Genomic DNA, 22,561 nt, shown 5'->3' with positions numbered 1-22,561 from the left:
TTTGTGGGACTCACGTGTGGACGAGTCAACAGTTGGTTTGTGTAGATGAGTCCAACATTCAAGCCTCAACTTTTACTTGTTACATCCCAATTAAAAGTTAAGAAAATAGGTTACTGATTGATAATAAGTAGAAGTTGGTGTGCTAATAGAAGCTCTCAGTTAGATTTCTATTTTTGGGGTTTAGGATTTTATAAGAGCCTGATCATAATCTTAAACAACTACCAAAATTGTTTGAATGAGTGTAATAATGTTGAGATAATAATTTGATCCAAGCCTCATTGATGTTTAAAGAGTATTGCAATTGCGGTGTAATAAGTAAAAGTTGGGTGCCAATAACAGCTCTCATTATTTTATTTTTTTTTGGTAAGTGAAATACCATACCTCTTGTTGCTTATTGGCGAGTCTTCTAGATAGGGTATAAAATGGTATGGATTTTATTCGAACTCTAAGTGATCCAAATCCGAATTTAGCAGATTTGATTTCATCAAGTATATCCATATTAAAATATGGTTTGGATATGGGTTGATGTCCCTTGACCTGAGTAGAATACAGTTTCATCCCTATATCCATCAAAATACGAATGATATATTACTTTGCAAGTAGTATTCTTATATTTTTTTTAAATCATCTTTTATCAATCAACAATGGTTGGGTGTAGTGGTTAAGACCTCTCTCTAAAATGGAGAGGTCTTTATCTCAAGTCACGTTTTAACAATTTTATCAATAAATTCGGTCGGATTGAATCTGGATATGGTTTTAATAAAAGTAAAATGGTCTGGATATGATTTTGCTAGTATGATCTGAATCAGATTCGGATCCAAATATAAATCTGGACAAAAAATTCAGATATGGATATATACACTCATATCCGACCCGTATACAACCCGTTTTAAGCCCTACTTCTAGAGTTGGTTGACCCGTTTCAAGAGGATTCATCCAAAAACTCTAGATCTCTTATACTTCTAAGGAGACTGATTGGAGAGGAAGACAAACATATACACCCAAGGGGCCACAACAAAAACATAAAACTAATGAAATAAATACTCCACACCCAATCTCATCTTCCTAAGAAACTTTCAAAGAAGACCCTCTGAACTCGTTAAAAATTTTACATCAATAAAACAAGAGACCCAAAATCTAACAAAATAATCTCTTGACAAACTCTTCCATACCCTGAAATACCATCTGATTTCTCTCTTTCCAAATTTTCCATCAGATTGCAAATGGGGTCAAACTTCAAAGAATCCGCTTTGATGCCAGGAATGTGCACCCAACACCAACCAAACTTCAAACAAAGACTGCGTTGATCTAGGACAACACTGGACAAAGAAAAGAAGTGATCACATCATAACGATGTTTCTGATCAATGAGGCCACAATTTCCAATCCTAGTCATCAAATGCCCTCGTGAAAGCAAATGATGTATTGGAATCCGATCGGCTCATGAATCTAGAGATCAACATACCTTTCTTTTGTTAAAGAGCAAACAAATCAAGGAACTGTTCCATCAGAGGAAAAGATCTACACCACCAGTCCTCCCTCTCAAAAGCGAATTCTACACCCATTCCCAACCTTAGAGAAAATGCTCAAAAAATAAGAAGGCCTATATATGTGTGTTTGTTTCAGAGTATAGGTAAAGTCTATGGCAGCAATAAGAATGAACTATATTATACCACAAGGATAGATTTATCTGTTAAAAAAAGTGCAGTAATCACATGCATTCATAACTGTAAATTCAGATTAACTACTAATACATAAATTATCACGACGATGGTCAATAAAATTGATAGATCAATAAATGCAACAATAGCAGAGCCAAAACCAAACTAGTATAGCTGGTAGTCTATCCCCCAAAGCAGGAATTAGTGTTAAATAAACTGAATCAAAGAGAAAGATAAAGAAACTATCAATTTTGGCTGAGGCACATGTTGAGCACAATGTCTAAAGGGAAAAATGACACCCAACCACTTCATGAATAGGGTGCTATCAGGTTCTTGCATATCTCCTCCTAGGACTTAAACGGTTTATATTCCCTTTAAACCAGTAAAGTCTTTGAGAAGCCAACAACAAGGTGTATTGTACTCCAAAAATTCATTAGAAAAATTCAAAAAAAAAAAAATTGGTGTGTTGGGGAGGGGGGACAACCATGACTACCTCTTTGACAAAAACAAACAACACACGCTTTTTTATAGTTCCCTATGTCAAAAGACTTGAAGGGAGTTTGCGGGACACCTGATGTGCCGCGCGCAGGGGGGGGGGGGGGAATGAATTAAAAACTACCTCCCATGAATTTAGATAGTTGGGCAGGGACTCCAATCTTTCCGTTTCGACTTCTTCAATTAGATTTATTGGAATTGAAAAGTTAAATCTATTTTCACCAAAATAAATTGTCATTCAACTATAATATTGTAACATGATCTACCTGCCCTGCTTATATTTCGATTGAAGAATCAAGTATAGGTTTGATACACTACCAACTTACGACACTTTTGCAAAACAAAGCTGAATGGGTGTGTATAGTAAACACTTTATCCATAGTAGAACAGCAAAACATATGAAAAAAATGAGCAAAGCATCAGGATATCTCCAGAAAATTTTCAAATTTTATGCGGGGAAGCCCATGTCTATTGTAATCAAGAAAAACACAAATCAAACAATTTATGTGTACATTGAAGCATTGTGTGTACCTGAAACACCAAGGTCAGGGTACTCAAGAGTCAAGACTACATGGCGTCATGGACTGAAATTGACCACCTCCTTGAGCAATTTAGTGATGGAAGTCTTTATTTCATTTGGTATTTCCAGCTGTGGAGGTACCAATTCCATGTCATATAAAGTGAGAACTCTCATCACATCAGCTAAATTCAAATCATCAACTTTCTTTGCCACTCTTTGGTTCATGACTTTGCATGAATTTTTTAATTTGCAAGGTCGACATACCTGAAAGCACACACGACAAATTATAGTATATATAAAATCTCAATAGCTGAATGTTGATGAAGATGGTAAAAACTTGAAATGAGAAAGAAGCATGATTTCAAAGTGAAAGTTGGCTTACAATATCTTCTTGAATGCTAAAGAAAGAACGTAATCTCTTGGCTGCAAAAGCGGTTTTCTTTTCAATTGAAGGGCAACCAAAAAGAGAAACCCTTTTCAAGTCAACTTCAGATAACAATCTGCAATCCCAGAATTGAAAGGTTACAAAAGCAAAAGCAAGGCCAGCTATAGGTTGGATAGAATCTATATTACTGATTGAGAATCGAAAATGAAGCACGGGTCACTGCAATGGGCCAAACTGCGCAAAGACTTAAAAATTTAAGGAATGTGCCCATTAATGGTTTGAACCATTCTGAATCTAACTTAAATGAAACCTAAGACTTAACTGTGTAGCGAAGGGTAGTATAATCCATTTATTCACGGGTGATTAGTTATTAGTTACATCTGCAAGATTATATTGAGGAAATTTTCATTGAAACTATTGAAAATGATAAAACACACTCATAAGACATCAAACTATAACAAAATTAATCTAGAATGTGTAAATGAAGATCAATAGCATTTCACAGACAGTGGTGCATTTATCTAAAAGTCTGATGACAACCAAACCAACTATGTCATAAATGGAAATAGGAATAATTATGTCACATTAGTCTAGTGGAAACAAACATGGATAAACCTATAATCAAAGAGGAAAAAGGCAGTAGGGAGAAATTTCAAGAAATTAGAAGGATCCAAGATGCTTTCACTTCTATCAGATCATTGCACTAGACTTCTAATCACAGGAAATTTAAAACAATGCCATGCTAGATCTGACCGGCATAATTTGAAGTAGAAGCCCTTTTCATGATAGAGCTTGTATCTATGAATGAATTGCTTGATCTAACTAAGTTAGGATTCCTTTTTCTAGTAATGCTCTCATTCTGAAATGAGTTGTGCTGGGGTGACACAAAGGGGGACATGGGTGACACAATGACGTGGTGGTGCGCACATAACCGTAGATGCTTTTCCCCGAGATACAAGTAAAAAGCATCTATGGTTATGTGCGCACCACCACGTCATTTGTGTCACCCGTGTCACCATTTGTGTCACTCCAGCATTAGTGTTCTGAAGTAGAACCATAAATTTGTAATAGCGCATTTTGCCCGTTGAGCCTATCTTGGAACCCAACTCTATAGATTCCCACTTCATTGTTTTATTGTTGTTTCAACACATTTCATTTTCAAAATTACATATCTACAAACAGAATTCAGTTGAAATGCTTATCAACCCATCACGTTTTCAATGTAACTAGAAGAGAAAAATAATAAGCTGCCAATTTTGGTGACAAAGTATAGCTAATGCTACCTTCACTTAAACTACAAATTATCGAAATCGTAAACTACAAGTATTGAACAATAAATAATACTACAATATAAATCTAATTAACCATTCCACTTTGTGCTCTACAATATAAATTCAATTTCGGACCATCTACTCTAAAATCAATCTAACAATAACTAATAGAAGAAGAATTGTCCTTACTTTGCTATTTCCTGATGATCCTGGCCAAATTTTTGGGCTGCAAACCTTAAGAAATCGCGTGAATAATGATTTTGAAAACATCTGAGATCCAACTTCTTTGATGGAAAAAAATTTGCCTTTCTTAAGTACCCTTCTTCATGCAAACGATTCGCAAACAAAACCATTTCCGGAGACAAATCCTTCAAAGGCTTTAATTCTCCTTTTACAGACCTATTAACTGGCCCTTTCTTTTCAACATCAGATTTCTCTGGAAAATCTGAAATTTTCAAAAACTTAGAATCCAATCTCCTTGATTTAAACACAAACATAGAATGTAAGCTGTTTGTTTTAGATTGAACAATCTGATCTCGTTCTTCTTCAATCGGTGTCGGTGTCGGTGTTGGTGTTGGTGTCGTCTTATCTTCTGTACCCTTCAAATCTCCCCTTAAACTCCTCACATCACTGATTAAATTCCTTAATTTCTTCGTCAATTCTAGGGTTTCTTTAGACTTCCATTCACCTAATTCGTCCTCTGAGCTCTCAAATTCTTCGAGATTTTCACTTAATCCGACTGCCTCTTTGAACATAACATCTAAAGGCTTCTTCTTCCTCTTCTTTGTCTCCTCCTTATCGTACTCCGAATCTGTCGATTCTGTGTAGAATTGTTCTCTGATAACATCTGTAGAAACCGATTGGGAAGAAGTAGATAGGGTTCTTTGAAAGAATGAAGAGGGTGAGAATGAATTAAAAGTAGTGAAAAAATCATGGAAATTAGGGGAATTTTTGGGAATTTTTAAAGATTGTGGAAGGTTTTGGAGTCTGAGAAGTGGGTAGAAGTAATGGGTTCGAATGTTTTTGAGAAGAATCATGTTAGGATAGGGTTAGGGTTTTGATGTGTTTTTTGAACTATTAGAGTGGTGATGAGACAGCCATGAAAGCTCAGAGGAAGCTTTGAAAGAAACTGTGGGTCTGAGGTTTTGGGTTTATGATGAACGGGAGTGTTTGGTAACTGACGCAACTCTATTCTCGAATAGGATAAATCAAGTTATGACAACCAAACGAGTAATTCCACTTGTACGCTTTTGGATTACAAAGGGAGAAGAAATTTTATCATTTCTAGGGGATAAGGTTATCCCGAATAATAATTTTTTAGGGGATAAGATACCACCATTGGATATAAGCATCATTTTGTTATGGACTTATACCCTTAGACCTGTTTGACAGGGTTCCAAGCTGAGCCCTAACACAGCCTTAAATTCAGCACTAAACCCCTATTAGGTCTGAGTTGACTAATTCCAAGCTCGACCGTAATGGATTCAGATTGGGTTTAGATTGATTTTCGGACTTTATAAAAATATTAAATTCATGTACATTTTAAAAAATAATCAATATCAAACACTCAATCCTAATGGATTTGGATTGATTTTTAGATTTTATAAACATATTAAGTTCATGCACTTTTCAAAAAATAATCAAAACCGTTCAATACTAATTTTCATCAGAACAGGGTCCAATATTCATCCTAGTTATAAAAAAAAAATAGAAATGAGAATAAACTTGTCATTTTATAATATGATTTGATTATTTTTTGGTACAAAATCATTCATCTAATTGTTTATAATGTAGGTATATAGAATATAGTAACAAGTCAATTCAGATCATAGTCACAAAATTCTCCAAATTAGGGGTTAGTTGATTAAATCGACAAATTGGTGAATTAATAGAGTACTCCCCACTTAGTTGTGGAACATGATAACAATTTTACCCCTTACGTACCTTCAAAATTGTATTTTTTTTTTTCAACATTCAAACATCAAGAAGAAGATAAAGTTTTTAGCAAGGTTGAAAATGATGGATTTTGATAAGAAACCCCCCAAAAAACATATTTTATATAATCTTTAAAATTTTATTGGTTTTTTAACAAAACTTTCCCGAATTTATCTGAATTAACCAATTTGATCGGACAAATACGAAAAATCAAATTACGCAAGAACGTGATTCCAACTCCTACATAAAGATTTTCTAGTTGAACCAAATGGATGCTTCAACTCTTAATCACATATGAACATAAGAGTATGAGAGAACATCTTAAAAATTTTTTGTTATTGATGGTATTAATTTGGGTTACATATATTAACACATCCCTATATGTTTTGGTAAATATTGGAGATACCCTATATTTTCAAAATTCAAACTGATCACATGTCCCCTTAACATTTACATCTGTCTTCTATGATAGACTAATGCGAAATGACCTAGATGCCCTGGTAGTCAATCTCTCTATCGGAAGACCCTCGACTAGTCTTCCAAAAATCCATCATCTTCATGTTGTTCAACCTCAATGAATGATAAACTATTTTTTTATCTAATCAAACTTATCTTCAATCCATTAATCTAAACAGCTCGAACTGACAATCCAAGTAATGTAGGTCTAAGCCACCGTTCACTTTTTAGATCATATCATATAACCATATTCTGTTTTGAACTATATTTCTTAAACATCATATCACGTCACCCATTACCAATTGCACTCCATCACTTAGAAAATTCCCCTTTACACTCCATTTGGATTCCAAAAATATTGCACTCATTTTCTTCTTCTTTTTCTTCCCTAACCATGCCCATATAAATTATTGTTGGTTCAATCATTTTTTACATAGTCTAATCTATTTACAAACATCACAAATCCCTTGTAATCACCATGTATCCGGATTGATAAATCAAGAAATGACTAGTTTTGAAGACATTAAAATCATTATGGGGCTAAAGGAACTCGTTGGAAGCTAAGTCGACACTTCGAGTTGATCTGATAATAGAATTCCAAGCGATAAAATCCAAGCATAGGTTTTCATCAATTTCTAAACAAAGACAAAATAGATATTGGAAAAACAATACCTTCAATTCGTGCCAAAGAGAACATGAGCAACAACAATCACACGAAAAAATAGAGCATGAATATAGAAGAAGCCATGGAAAGATGAATAAGTCCCTAAATCATGAAATCACCATAATGAAGTGCAATTAGTAGGTTAAGATCAAAAATTTTAAAAATATATAAAAAAATTTCATTTGTAGAGCGCAACTATCAGCTAGTGGCGTGCAACTAGTCAATCCATAATAATAAGTAAGGAAAGAAAATCCTCAAGTTGAAGGGTACTATTGAAAATATGGAGAATGAGGTTGTTTCTATCAATATTTTAAAAATCAGATTGCATTGGTGGTCCAACTATAGGAAATTTTATAACAAAATTAGTTCTATCGTTGAATCACCAATTATGATATTAATCATTCCCCCCCTCCCCCCTTTCCCTTATCATACCCATTGTTGTAGTAATATAGACTGCCTTGTAACTCTTTCTACCATCAAGATAAAATCTTATTTTGTAAATATTATTTTCTATGAAATATATAAAGGTAATTTAAAGAAAGAATTATAAATATATTTAAAATTTTAACAAATGTTATCAATGTAAACCAATCCAATTAAATTGAATTAGGGGTCCAAAGGCTGGGCCAATTTAATAAAGGATAAATTCTCAAATAATTACAAAAAATTTTGGCATTTTCAAAATGTTGTTGATGCTGACAAAGTCATCACGTAATATTGACAATTTGATAACATTATGTGATAGTTATGTGTCAACATTTAAGAAATATTGGAAACTTTTGCAATTATTTGGGAATTTACCCTTTAATAAATATTCAATTTATTTAATCATTGATACTATTTTCAAAATATTGCTTTTTAGTGAAGAGACTTTTATTAAACAATGGTCAATTTAATTGGATTATGATTATGGAAGAACTTTCAGAGAAGAGTCTCGCTGGGGTGACATTGGAATTTACTACGATTTTTACATTTCTAACTTGCAGTGCACACATAATCGTAGAAGTGTTTCCTCAAGACACGAGTAAAAAAGCATCTATGGTTATGTGTGCACCTCTGCGTCAAAAATGTAAAAATTGCGGTAAAGACAATGTCACCCGGGCATTAGTGTTAAGAGAATTAAAAGAAGAGAAGACTAGTGCTCTTTAGGTGGGTGAATGGGAGTAGTTGTAAAGTTGAATTATGTTCAACCATTCTGAAGTGAGTGTTGGTTATTTACTTTTGACCGGATGATGGATATGCCAAGAAGCAACTCAAACTCCATTATGTTTAACTTCATTTTGCTTTTTAATTATAGAGAGTTTCAAAATATTTTAGGATCCTTATTTAATTTTTTATTTATGTTAGTTTTCTAATTTGATTAAAAGTCATCTTAGAGTGACTACGTTGGACACTGCATTTTACATTGTGCTGGCATGGATGTGTGAAATGCAGTGTGCAATCACTTTAACATTTTCCTTTCGATTTATTACTATTTTAGAGAGTTTTTATTCTAAATTAGTAGGAGTCTAATTAAGTTTTACAAATAAACTAGGAGTACTCTATTTTAGAGTTATAGTCAAATTTGGTTAGTCATTGTGTTGGATCATTATATATGAAGGGACAAGTCTTATTATAAAGGGGGCAATATTAATAAATTTATATCTTCCTCTTTTTAAATAACTCTTCTTACTCTTCTTAATCTCTATTTTTTCTTGTACATCCATATTAATAAGTAATGTTTAAATGACAAAGTACTATTAAATTTATTAGTACATTGAGAGGGAAAAAAATCAAGAATTACTTATTTAAGGATCTTCTTATCAATGAAAGGCTAATGATAATCTGACTCCCTTTTTTGTACGTTCCTTGACTTGACACTTCCCAGAACTATAGATCTTTTTACTTGTGTATCTTGAAGCAAAGGATCTATGATTCTGTGAAGGAATGTATAGAAAAGGGAGTCAGAGTATCACGACTATTAATGAAATTATGTTATCTTTCTCAAAACCCTATCTTCCAAAATTCTATACATTAAAATTGGTTCATAAAAATTAATGGTTCATTAAATTCCACAATTGAACCATGGGTTCCCTGGTGTTTTGAAGAATCTTATTCAATTTGAATCGAACTCACTTTAATGCATGTCGGTATCAAAATTTTATGAATGTCCTTACAAATTTTATAAATCACAAGAAAGACCCTCAAAATTATAAATGAGCCCACACATGCAAATAGAGCACATTGATCGAAGACAAGCCTCTTATAAATTGGATTTGGACTTTCACAGATAAAGTCCATGATCTGATAAATTTCAAGTGATCCGCATTATGCATTGAACCCATTAGCTCATAGTTAAGTCCAAAACCCACTAAAATGGGTTGGATCAATAACCAAATACCATTTAAACTAATTTTGTAAAATCCGATTAAGTTAGGGGCATATTTGAAAATATCATTTTATCTTAAATCTATAAATTTCAAAACCTTCATTATTTTTAAAGGATTAGAATCACTTTCTCTCAAAAGACAGAAATTCTTCCTCTAGAAAAGAAAAAGCTTTCAACTTATTTTCTAGAAACAAAGACAAAGCAAAGCTTTTCAAGAGACTCAGACTCCGATTAAAGAGGAGATATAGCCTAAATCCTTCTCAGCCAATAAAACTCGAAGTCCGGAGAGAAAAAAATCTATAAAAAATCATACACAAACAAAGTTATCGTCAAAGTAATATTATCAGCCTATTACATGCAAAACCCGAAGAGAAGAAAACTACACACGTCAATATTTATTTGTGTATATGATTGTTAATCAGAGGAAAACACTAAGATTTGTATTATCACTTTCATCAAAATCAATAAAATCATTTATGATTTCTTTTCATGAATCTCGAGGTAGATTTATAAAATTTTGTTGTCGACAATGCAAAACTAGGTTCCACCCGATATGATCACTGGTTCGTTTTTATTTTTTTTTAAATATCAACTTTTGACAAATTTACGATTCCATCTCAATGTTCATTTTAGTTATCAAAACGTGAACTAGCAACGAATTTGATGATTTTAAAGTGACTATTTTGCAAGTTTAAGGTGACAATTTCGATTTTAACCTACAAAAGTGTCCCTTTAAATCTGTGAAATAATCACTTTAAAACCTTCAAATTCATTGCCCGTTTATGCTTTGCTAATTAAAATGAACAGGGAGATGAAATTGTACATTCGTCAAAAGTTGATCCCGAAATGGTAATTTACCCTTAATAGACTTCTTCATTTGGGAGTAATTCTTTATGGAGTGATAACCACGTAGGGTTCTACTTCAACTTTAAAACCAATTGAAGCACTAAAATAAAGGAGAAGAAATTGCTTACTTTTACTTGACGTGGATGGCATGAGATTAAGAAAAAAAAAACAAAAAAGTCTTGTTAGATAAACATTCATAGACTTTTGTCTAAACTTAAAAAGGGACCAAAAAATACATATCCATTCTACCTACCGAAAAGTGGAAAATCAACAGCTTTGAAAGTCAATCTAAGTTGGCTGTTTTAGAAGTAAAAGGGAGAGAGAGCTTTCAATCGAATAGAAACCTAGCTATTTTAAAAGTTACAGAGAGTCAAAAATTGTAGCTGTGGGTCCCATTTCATTATACACCCACACAAAAAAAAAAAAAAAATCAACTTGGTTAATAATTTCCAATAATTGGATCAAAATTATTCTCACTTCAGCTTTGCCCATGTGTTGATTCAAAGCCGAGGATCAGCTTGAAATCACCAATCAAGTTTACCCATGAGTAAGTGAGAAAGAAAAAAAAAACATCTTGGGTCATTCATCAATGAACCTGAAAGATGTGACATATGGCAAACAAAGAAGTATGGATGTATAGTTTTAATCTAGCTTCCGGGAGTACAGAACAATCACTCAATATAGATGTTCGAATCTTACAGCTTTAGAACAATCCCCATCCATCTACCCATGCACGTCGCAGACGTGCATTTCTTTCTTTCTTTCTTAGTTTTTCTTACATTACATCATTTCCAAACTTTGTCAAATCTCTAAAGTACTAAAGATTTTTATATTTTAAAAAAAAAAAAAAAAAGCAGAAAAAACTTGATCTAGATCAGACAAAAGTCAAATATTCCATGATTAATTAGTGGGATATTTATTTTGTCACTTCACCTCGAGATTCCAGTGTTAACCCCTGATAGATCTTATTCTCTAAGCACGGATTTCATACTTGTCCGAGAAAATCTAATGCCAAAATCAGATTTTTCAATTTTGTTAAGTAGATTTTTCACTTCGACACTATTGGTGGATTCCACATTGGTATCCGAAGAAGATGAAGATCCTTTGTGGGTTGGCAATTTTGTGTATCTCAAGGTGTTGGTGAAGGGAAAAAGTTACCCCAATTATAACTCTTTTCCTTTACTTATTTTTTTCTAAATGTTAAATTCTTTCATAAAACTTAATCCAGCCCAAATGACCTTTGTTTAATAATTCTACAAATTTAGAAACCTTACAATTACTCGAAGAATTTTATTTCTTTAATTACTATGTTTGATTAAATAGTATTGTTTGATCAACTAATAATAGCGATCAGCCGCTATTAAGCTATTATAAGTCTTCTAAAACATGAGAATAGTAATTTAGGGATTTGACTATATTTTCATGTGTGTATATGTTAGTTTGTTTTAGTTAATCTTTGCTCTTTTATGACCACGCTACTACACCAAATACTCATTGTTAATCAAAACACTGCTGCTTTAAAAGGCTAGGTACACAAGGCATGTGTTACAAGTGGTAACGAGCTTGTCCATTAGATCAGTCGGATTAAGTTGGATACTCATATGTCAACAAAAAAAAAGAGTACTACACCTGACTAATAAAATCCCCAATGTAATTACCGCCTCACATGTAGGGTTGTTGATGAATCGACCATCAAATTCCATCTGATAACCTAGGGAATTATGGATAAATTTTTTTGATCCTACTATGAATGTCATGTAGCCTACGGGCTTATAAATCTCTAGAATAATTATACTCGATTATAAATTCTTTTTAATTTATTGAACTTCATCCTTAATACTTTGTTTCAACCCTACCTTAATACCTTGTAGAAAATCCTTGATTTTCTATCTCAGATTACATCGTCTTAAAAATCTTATAATTGTTCTTAGGGTTTAACCTTAAAGGGTGAGGTAAAAAAATATTACCCAAGAGTTCGAAGATGTTTAGTTTTGAAAATAAAAATCAAGATTAACTAGGGCATTTAGGTCATTTTTCATTAAAATAATATGACTTAATTCCAAAGGACCATATTTTAAATTTTCAAAATAAAATAGCTTTTTACAATTCCTACATCTCTATATAAAGCCTTCCTACTATGCTACCCACGACCTCACACACCAACCACTGCCCATGGCTAACTTCTTCCAACTTCCTTCTACATTCCTTTCAAACCTAGCAATCCTCCTAATATTCATGGCAATTGGAATTTCTGCAACTCGAATGTCTCCTAAGATCACACCTATTACCAAAGGATCCAGAGCAGCTTTGATGATGGTCGAACCGGTTAAAAAGTCAGAGCTTGGGTTGCACCAATTGGTCTCAAGTTCTCTTGCAAAGGGTCGTTTTCCTCCCTCGGGTCCGAGTCACAGAGGCAACACCGTGCCTATCTTCACAAGGCATGTCCTAGGAACAAGCACTCCGCCACAAGTGCCATCGGTGCCGAGTCCTCTGGTTGGTCATTAATTTTGTTTTATTTTCTTCTTGAAAATTTTGTATTTTTCATGTGAGAGGAAGAGATGAGCTTCTGTTATCTTATGTTGAATTGTTTTTTTTTGGTTATTTGGATTTGATCTTTGAAATACCATATACAGAAAATAATGTTTGGGAAATGGATTTGAGATTAAGCTCAGTGATTAATTTCTTCAATATTAATATTTGCTACTATTAATTCCCACTTTACCCTTTATACTATATATTAGTTGATTAATTAATAGTTAATATAATTAAAAAAATATTATTTATGGAAAGTCGACCCCCTAATCTTTAAATCAAGGATTTGATGATTAGTTAATGAAAAATTCAAATGGACAACTACCAAGTACCGAGCACCTAAATTTAAAATTAAAAGAAAAATAACTTTATTTATTCGAAATTCATAGAATTTTATCTTCCACAACACTGTAGTATTGGATCATGTTTTTAATGCGACAATGGGTACTAATTAGAAATTTTCATTTTTCTCCGGTAGGTGGGAGAAAGAAAATTTCTCTTTTATTGGTTACATCATCTATGCCACATGTCAAATCGGTGTTGAGCCGTCAGCAAATGAGATATCTAGGTGATGGCAAAATTCACAATATTTTTCTAGTAAATGACTTGAACTTCTACTATTTGAGTTGTATGGGAATATCTCTTATACAAATCTCAAGATTAATACTACTAAATATTATTATATGAAATAACTTCCATTAGTGCTATTTGAAACTTGATTTTTTTTTTTTTTTTACTACCAACAATGATGTACATAAAAGTAATAAATTATTAGATTATAAAAATTTAATTATTTTTTTGTCGGTTAAAATTTAGTTATTTTACTCATCCATTTATTTTTTTAATTAAGTTTGCATTAATTTTTATTATTGAATCTCTATTAACTGCAAATAAAAAACTAAGCAATATCATTACCTAAGGGACACTTCATTCCTCCATTTGTTTTAGATACAATATTTAATCAATTTTACTCTTCTTTTGTTGTTATTTTGGGGTTTTAAATCTGGGCATCGCGTCTTGTCCGATTCACAAATAATACCATGATGATTTGTCCTCTAAGATAAGATTTTTGGTTTTTTTTATAAGATTCACACACCAAAATCCAAATAGTAGAAGAAGAGATCTACAGATCTTGATTGTGGTTTCTTGTCTTGTTCACGTACGATACCAAGATGACAAGCAAATCATCTCAACATTAAGATAATTTTAAAATCTTGAGTTTACTTCAACTTTAAAATCGGAAAGAAAAAAAAAAACTTTCTTTTTAACCAAGGCATCCTGTTCTATTTGGATAGAGAGAAAAGAAGAGAAAAAAGAACATAAAGTAATTTTCTTCCAAACCTGTTTGGATGGATAAAAGAGAAAATAATAGAATAGAAAGTAACTTGTTCTACTTTTTCACTTTCTCTCTAAATCTCTTTGATTTGAGGGAGAAAAAAATTGAACAATTTTCTCTCCATTTATCTTTAGTAACTTACTCTTTTTTCCTCACTTAACTTTCCAAGCAAGAAAAATGGAGAGAAAATTGATTCCTTTCTCTTCTCTTCTCCCCATTTCTCTTAATCCAAAGAGAGTGAGTGATCCATACCTTGCATCATGTTGATGTAATCACATTAAGAAAATAAAAGCATTTTCTAAACATCCAAATACTTTGTCTTGAGTGAAAGTTTGAAATCAAATCATCATGAAAGGACTCATGTCCTTTTACATGAATGTTTCAAATTCAACATAAATAGAAACCCTAATCAGAAAGATATAGATAGGGCTGGATGCCAACCTGGAATTCTGGGTCCCATTTAACAGCCAAATTTCTTGGACCCAACATCTACAAATCACAAATCAGGTTACTTATGATCCAATGGGCCAAAACAGTCATGGTGAATCATCATAGAGATGTTGATGAGTGGTTGGCTTCCCTTAAGAGTTTCATTGGTTGTAATGAGCAAAACAATAGTGTCTTGCATTAGCGACTTTTGAACAATCCTCAACCATGATAAAAGTGGAAGATTGTTCCTAAGGTTGTAGCAGTCACGCCCAATGACCGAAAAATAAATCATTCAATGGCTCCATCAACTAGTCTTTCAAGTTCATCGATGCTCGTATATCCGGAAAATTTTAAATCATGAGCGAAAAGTCTCAAAGGATTTCTATCCATCTAAAAAAAATTAACAATAAAATAACATAAACATGTTAAGAAAAATATGTAATCAATCAAACATAATATGACCACATGCATACATTTCATTGTTTTAACAACAACGATTATAATAATATTAACCTGAATTTCGCTCAATTAGACCATCATCTCCGATTTCCCCACCAGTTCGGACAAACTTTCCAAATCCCAAAATTCGCAATCTCCTTTGATGGGGTTTAGGGACTATCCACCCAAGGATACGTCAATCACGATTTCACACCCCAAACCAAATTAATCATCATTAATTACATGATTCCTTTTACCGATCAAGCATCTTTTTATTTTTATTTTTTTATTATCATACTATCATCAATCTTTCAATAAGCGTTCGGACACAACATGAAAAAGCCTATATTTGACGACCCAGCTGTCGAATTTCATAAAATTTCGATGGCCTGGAGTCGTCAAATTTTTCATTGTCAATTTTTTTTTTCAATGGATCGAAACCATTAAATTAATGGAGAATGGGATAAAATTTGATGACTCTAAGCCGTCAAATTGGAGATCATAAAAAATTTCAACGGTCATAAACCGGGAAAATTCACTTTCTAAAATTTGTGGGCATTGGCCCGTCGAATTTTTTGTCAAAATTTTCAATTTTCACATAGTGGGAGACCTTGAAGAGAGTCAAACATTTTTCAAAACATGGGTTAGAAGCTTCAGAATGGGCTGATTTTTTTAGGATGATATCTACGGTGAAGAGATCATCCTCACCAAAAATCAACTCATTCCAAAACTTCTAACCCTAGTTTAGAAGTTGAAGAATCGTGGACCATCCGATTTTTGTCAATCACTTTTGATGGGGTTAGAAGTTTTGAAATGGGCTGATTTTTTGTGAGAATGATCTCCTCGTTTTAAAAATCATCCTAAAAAAAATCATCTCATTCCGAAACTTCAAACCCATACATTGAGAATATGTCTGGCTCACTTTAGGGTCTCCAAACGCCACCCTCTATATATATATATATATATATAATTATTTAGGAATTTTTAAACAAGTCAATGAAGTGAGATCAGAATATTCTAACATCATGATCAAAATATAGATTAAAATATCATACAAATGAATCTCACGAGCTCTATGCATGGATCACTACATATTTACATGTACACTTTCACCATTTTATTTCTAATATTCTAGAAGAGGGATAGATCAACTACCTTGATCTTGAATTGGTGAAAATCCTTCAATTGACTTCTTCCTTTGATATTGATAGCTATTATGACCTTTAACAAGAAAAGATGAGATTATGAGTGTAGAGAGAATGAGAAATAATTGTGAAATTAATGCATGAGTTGTCAACCCACCCACATTTGGACTTTGCATTTTACCCATAATATGCAACGATGTTGACGGTCGACTCACTAATTATTTTCATGTTTTCTTACTTCTTTCAAACCACCTCCACTTTCTTTCCTTCATTTTAGCAAGAGTCTTCATAATATATGACTCCCACAAGTAACATATTCAAAATGCTCTTTGACATGACATGTGCTATAACCATAGATTTTATGCCTTGGAATGTGCGGATGTGTAGTCCAAGATATAAAATCTATGGTTATACCACTTTTGAATATGCTATGTGAGGGAGTAAGAAAATCATTACTCTTCCAACAAGTGGCACTATCTCCTCCGTACAACACATCACTTGGTTACTCTAATTTCAACCTAAATGACATGTTTTTAAAATTAAAATTCAAACTTTACGGAGAGAATCAAGGGTTGCACATGGTCTTGATATGCAACTGACGTGATAAGGTCACAGAATCGCACATCTTTTTTCTGTGTATCTTGATGAAACTATCTATGATTTTGTGCCCTTGCCCATGTCAACCGTGTACCAATACCGTATGCATTCATCACAACTCAATTAGAATAATGGATCAAAGATTTCCAATATGATTTTGGGATTCTCAAGGCCCACCAATCTAAAATAAGTACCTAGCAATTTGAATAATAATTAAGTACATTATTAAATTAGAAAAATTCTAATAATCTCTAAAACGTCAAAACTAATTTTTTGTCTACAAATTTTCTGAAATTGCTGCAAGTGGGAATCGTCATTCTAATCAACTTTTGTTCTTCAATCTACTCCAAATTCCTTCATTTGATTGATTATCGAAATTTAAAAAAAAAAAAAGAACTGTCATTCTACTACCTTGAAATTAGAAAATTAATTACAAGACCTAACCACCCCTTTAAAATTCAATTTCTAGATTTGAGTTCACAAAAAATGTAGGAAAGTCTTGTTTCCATAAAAATAAAATCTTCCCTTGAAAAAATATGGGAGTGTGGAGTTACACTCGATTTATAACAGTTACGAAGAAACTTAAACCTGATTTCTAAATCAACTAACGCTATAAAATTTGTTTTAAATAAGTTCTTAAGATAATATTATACCAATTTGATATTTAAAGCATGAACCAAGAGCCAAGGCCTTTGGGTCCAACAAAATAAATAATAAAAATATTAACATAATTACATTTTTTTAAAAAAAATAGGTTCTCGCGGTAGCTGGTTTGGGTCCACCTTAACCCCCATAATAAATAAAATAAAATGAAGTTGAACTTTCACCATGAATTTTTTTTTATTTTTTTATCTTATTTAAATTGCCTAGCTCGATAGCTAATTTGTAATTTTTCATACCACATCAACAATCGAAACTTTAATTTCATCACTCTCTTCACTTTATCTTCATCATCCATCCCCGCTGAAACAAGATGAACTCCTTATTGATAAGGCAATATTATAGATGAGGATGGCAATCTTAACACGACTCGAAAAACAACATGAAATTAGTGGGTTTGGGTCATAGTAGTGTCGACCCATCTAGCACGATTATTAAATGGGTTGTGTTCGGGTTAAGGGCATCAACCCATTTTGACACATTTAATAATTTTATCATTAATGTATAGTTTTAAATAGATCAATAATTATTTAAGAATTTTTTAAGTTATCCATTTTTTTTATAAGAATTTCCTAGAACTTTTTCTTAATACATTTTTTTTAATTATATAAAATATAGACGGTATTTTAAGATATTTTTCAAATAATTAATGGTTAAGCTTTTAGTCTTGGAGAGAAAAATTACTTTTCTTACTAAGTAATTTATTTATATTTATATATATATTTTTAATCTGTTTTTTCATTGACATCTAAAGGCTGTTAGTGTTTGATTTGTATATGGTGTGCATGTGGGCAAAACAACCCTTATTAAGTAAGGCTAGTATGTCTATGTGATAATTAAATACACTTCGTTTAGGTAAAAATAAAAATATAATAATGATGACAAATACTTTCCATGCTAAGTTAGTAAAGAAAGTTTTTTGACCACATCACCTTATGGCATCCAAAAACATGATCTAGTGCCACATAAGTAAAGGACAAAATTATATGAAGTTTGAATTAAAAAAAAATCAAAAGAAAGTTATTTTTACCATTGAGCTTAATTTTTTGTTTTGTGACTTTATTTTGGATGTGGAAATGTAACTTATTTTTTTCAATAAAGATTAGAATTTTATCAAACAGGTTATATATGGGTTGGGTCAGGTATAACTATTTATAACTGGGTTGGGTTTGGATTTAAGTTTTTGATAACGATTATCTTTTGCATACTTGAGTCTAAATCTTCTTGCTTTTTTTTTACTGAGATAAAACCTTGACTTCTTGTTTTTTTTTAATGGTTTGCACCTTAAATTCTAGAAATCCATCGTAATTTAGCAAACCAAAAGACTTTATAGAAACCCCAAATTCAATTTGTTTTTGTAATCTAGCTTCAAATACACATAGGTGAGTTGATAATCGCTATCTAGATCATCAAATTCAATTACTATATATATATTTTTTATATTTATTCATGAGAAAGTACTTCAATTACATTTTTTACCATTCATTGATTTACGGGTATGAATGGTCATTGAAAATTTTGTTCAAGAAGGAATTTTCTTTTTAAAACCAGTTATGAAAATTTTATCGAAACCAAAGACGTGGATTAGGAGATTCAAATAATTGAAGGGAAAGATGCTAGGTACCCCAATCTTTCTATCTTCCGACCGACGAAGAATTTTCATGAAAACTACATGAAATATTCTTATATTTTTGTGACTCACATATATGAGAATGTGCTTGTGATTGGCCTAATCAAAAACCATAATAATTTACCACGTTCTCATTCTTAAAACTATTAGAATTTTTACAAGTAATCCTAATAACTAATGTTTATTACACAACGTGAAAAAAAAAACCTATACTTGATAGCCCAAGGCCATCGAATTTTACATTGTCAATTTTTTTTTCCAGCAAACAGGAACCGTCAAATTAATGGAAGATGGGAGAAATTTGATGTTTCTAAGCCGCTAAATTGAGGGACATAAAAAATTTCAACGGCCATGGGTCATCGAAATTCGGTTTCTAAAATTTGTGGGCTTCGGCCCGTTGAATTTTCTTATCAATTTTTTCAGTTTTATGAAGTGATACCTCTACATGTCTTGCGAGAGCGCATGTGTAAAGTTTCGAAATTACAAACAAAAACATGCATAGCCATATCTATCACTACAATGATGAAATGTTCACAAAAGAATATGATCAATCTCACATGGGAGATGTTGCATGGTCCATGACTCAATATACGACAATGATTTGAAGATAGATTTTAATCTTAATGGTGCACCCCTCACCATTTTGTCCGAATCTCACTCGTACACAATGCATAAGTAGGACACCATGTTATATTAGGGTGAGGTAGATGTAGTTTCAAGTAAAAAAGGTTCGCATTATATCTTAAAATTAAAAGAGTGAGGAAGGTAGAACAGGGGATGGGGGATATGAAAGAAAATAAAAATCTAAATTATGCTTAACTATAGTTCTTTTAAACTTTATTATTGCAAATTTGAGTGTAACTTTGAAGAGAGATTTCTTTCAATCCTTGGACTCTTGGGGGCAAAGTTGTAAATTTTAAAAGGTCTTAAAGAAGACTTGAAATTTGATTTATTGAATCAAAATGCAACCCTAGACTTGAGAGTTTGAGGACTGTTTATAACTATCTTTAGGGAGACTTGCTTTGATTTATTAGGCCCATGATTCATGTGGAGTTTTATTCATAAATGGGGGTGTCGACAATAATTTTCATGATTTATCTTGAGATGTGTGAAATTATATTGTAAAGGATTTTTAATTGATTTGATGAAAATTATATATAGATCTTAGTACATTCAAATAACAGAGTGTTTTCCTCTGATTAACAGTTAAATATAGAAATAATGATGGTGTGTGTAGTTTTCTTCTCTTCGAATTTTACACTTGATCGATTGAGAAAACGGCATTTGATGTATAAATGGTTGCTTTTTTATGCTTAATCTTGTGTAGGAGTTCCTTTAAATTTTCTTATAACTGAACTTCGTGCTTGATTGATTGAGAAATGTTTATTGACTTCTAAAGATGAGTTTTTAGGTTTAATATTCTTTTGAATCAAAGTTCAGGTATTTTTTGAAATTTTTTGCTTTATCTCTAAAGAAAGACCTAAGAGCTTCTTCTTCTCTAAAAGAAGAGTTTCTGTTTTTTAAGAGAAAGTGATTCAAGTTCCCTCTTAAATGACATAAGTTTTGATATTTATAGACTTAGCGTAAGAGAGTATTTCCAATTATGTCATTTTCTTTAATAGGTTTAAATACTATTTGATTATTAATTTGATCTATTTTGGACTTAACCATGGATTAACCCATTTGTTGGTGTATAGCCCAATACTTAATGTGGATCACTTGGATTATGAACTTTATCTACGAAAACTCAAACCCAAAACTTAAAAGGCCTACTCCTAATAAGTGAAGCCCAATTTGGACATTTGAACCTAGTTATAGCTTTCAGGGCTTTATTTTGATTTATAAAATTTATAAGGTCTTCTTAAATTTCCATGCCTACTGGGCTGAAATGATAAATTACTCTCGAAAAATGCATTTTTTTTTTTTTTTTAATTTTATTGTGAACATGTTATGGAAGGTAATTTATCAAAGTAGACGCTATTTTATATTTTGGAAACATATTTGTATTCACATACCAATTAGGTTAAGAATATTTCTTGCTCGTATTTTAGAATTGGTCACAAGAAATTCTATCTGGAAAGTATAAAATTTCATGAATGTCCAAATTTGGAAACATTTCCTTGAAATAAAATAGTTTTTATCCCATTTTGTCACGTGATACGATGACCAATGATCGCACATTATTTAATATTGGATTTTGTTAGGGACACTACTATGAAATCGAATAAGTATGAGATGATTCATTTTCGTAGTTTAATGAAAATAATAATAAAATAGGTTTCATATGTATTTTGTTATGGAACATGATAAGTTTGTTCTTTTTGAGTTGTATTAACTTTTTTTCTTCTATGATACATTTGAGTAACCTCGATATCAGTTACGAGACATCAAAATCGACATTTTTTTCTTAAAACAATTGTAAATATAGTTTAATATATAATTTTAGGATAATTTCGTAAAAACTCCCAACAAAATTGGTAGTATTAGGTTTACTCTGTACAATGCAAGATTAGATTTACCCCTTTCATCGAAAATCTTCCCTTTTCATTGATGTTTTAACAATTAGATTTTGAATATTTTTTTTTTCTTTTCAAAATATCCTTGAAATTTTAAATCAAAATAGGAATCAAATCAAATTTTCATCAATAATTCAAAAAAGTGGATAGTCAATCACTAACACTTTCCCGACTAACATAGTGAGGAAAAAGGCCTTACTAAGCCTCATCAAACGCCAAAAGACCTCAAGATGCATAAAATAAGAGCTTGAGATTTGTTATATGATGTTGAGAACTTACTTTACAAATCTCGAGGCCTTTTATACGGTGGATAAGACTTAATAAGGCATTTTTCTTCACTATATTAGTAAGACTAGTCGCACTCATATTCAATTTCGTTCAAAATGGTCAAACCTACATTTCAGGGAGTAAATCTAATATCATCAATTCGTAGGGGTTTTTACTAAATTATCCATAATTTTAAACAAGTTAATCTGTCATTGTGAAAGGCGTCAAGACGAGAAGACTGAGTCAACTCGTCATCCTTGGATTGGGGAATGAGACCAGCTTGTTTGGTCCGTGAAACCTCGTAAATAGTCGGATACGTAAAGATTCGCGTATTTTGATTGTCCCCGTGCAATGTAAAGCGAGTCCACTGTAAAGTCTGATTTTTATCAGAAAAAAGACTTGAAATCACCG

At 32.0% G+C, this 22,561-nt stretch overlaps 1 protein-coding gene across 3 annotated transcripts; it reads right to left on the bottom strand.

Moving 5' to 3' along the window:
- Positions 1 to 13: 13 nt before the first annotated feature.
- Positions 14 to 5,508, bottom strand: LOC147390542 (uncharacterized). 3 transcript variants are annotated; one of them, XR_015183209.1, is made up of 5 exons: positions 4,521 to 5,508; positions 3,058 to 3,175; positions 2,687 to 2,939; positions 1,465 to 1,571; positions 14 to 1,319 (listed from the first exon to the last, which is right to left on the bottom strand). XR_015183209.1 is itself a non-coding variant. In XM_086459951.1 (4 exons), the coding sequence occupies exons 1-3, from the start codon at positions 5,366 to 5,368 to the stop codon at positions 2,733 to 2,735; spliced, it is 1,173 nt and encodes a 390-aa protein (XP_086316077.1). In that variant the 5' UTR covers positions 5,369 to 5,508; the 3' UTR covers positions 14 to 1,571; positions 2,687 to 2,732. The 3 variants fall into 3 exon arrangements, 2 of the variants coding, with proteins under 2 accessions (XP_086316077.1, XP_086316078.1); XM_086459951.1 differs by having other exon boundaries at positions 14 to 1,571; XM_086459952.1 differs by lacking the exons at positions 14 to 1,319; positions 1,465 to 1,571 and having other exon boundaries at positions 2,575 to 2,939.
- Between the last annotated feature and the right edge of the window lie 17,053 nt (positions 5,509 to 22,561).

This window comes from Akebia trifoliata, chromosome 11, assembly GCF_017979445.1.
Source record: "Akebia trifoliata isolate Shusen 1 chromosome 11, ASM1797944v1, whole genome shotgun sequence".
Lineage (NCBI taxonomy): Eukaryota > Viridiplantae > Streptophyta > Magnoliopsida > Ranunculales > Lardizabalaceae > Akebia > Akebia trifoliata.
Note: the sequence above shows the minus strand (reverse complement) of the source record. Positions and strands in the feature narration are given on the sequence as shown.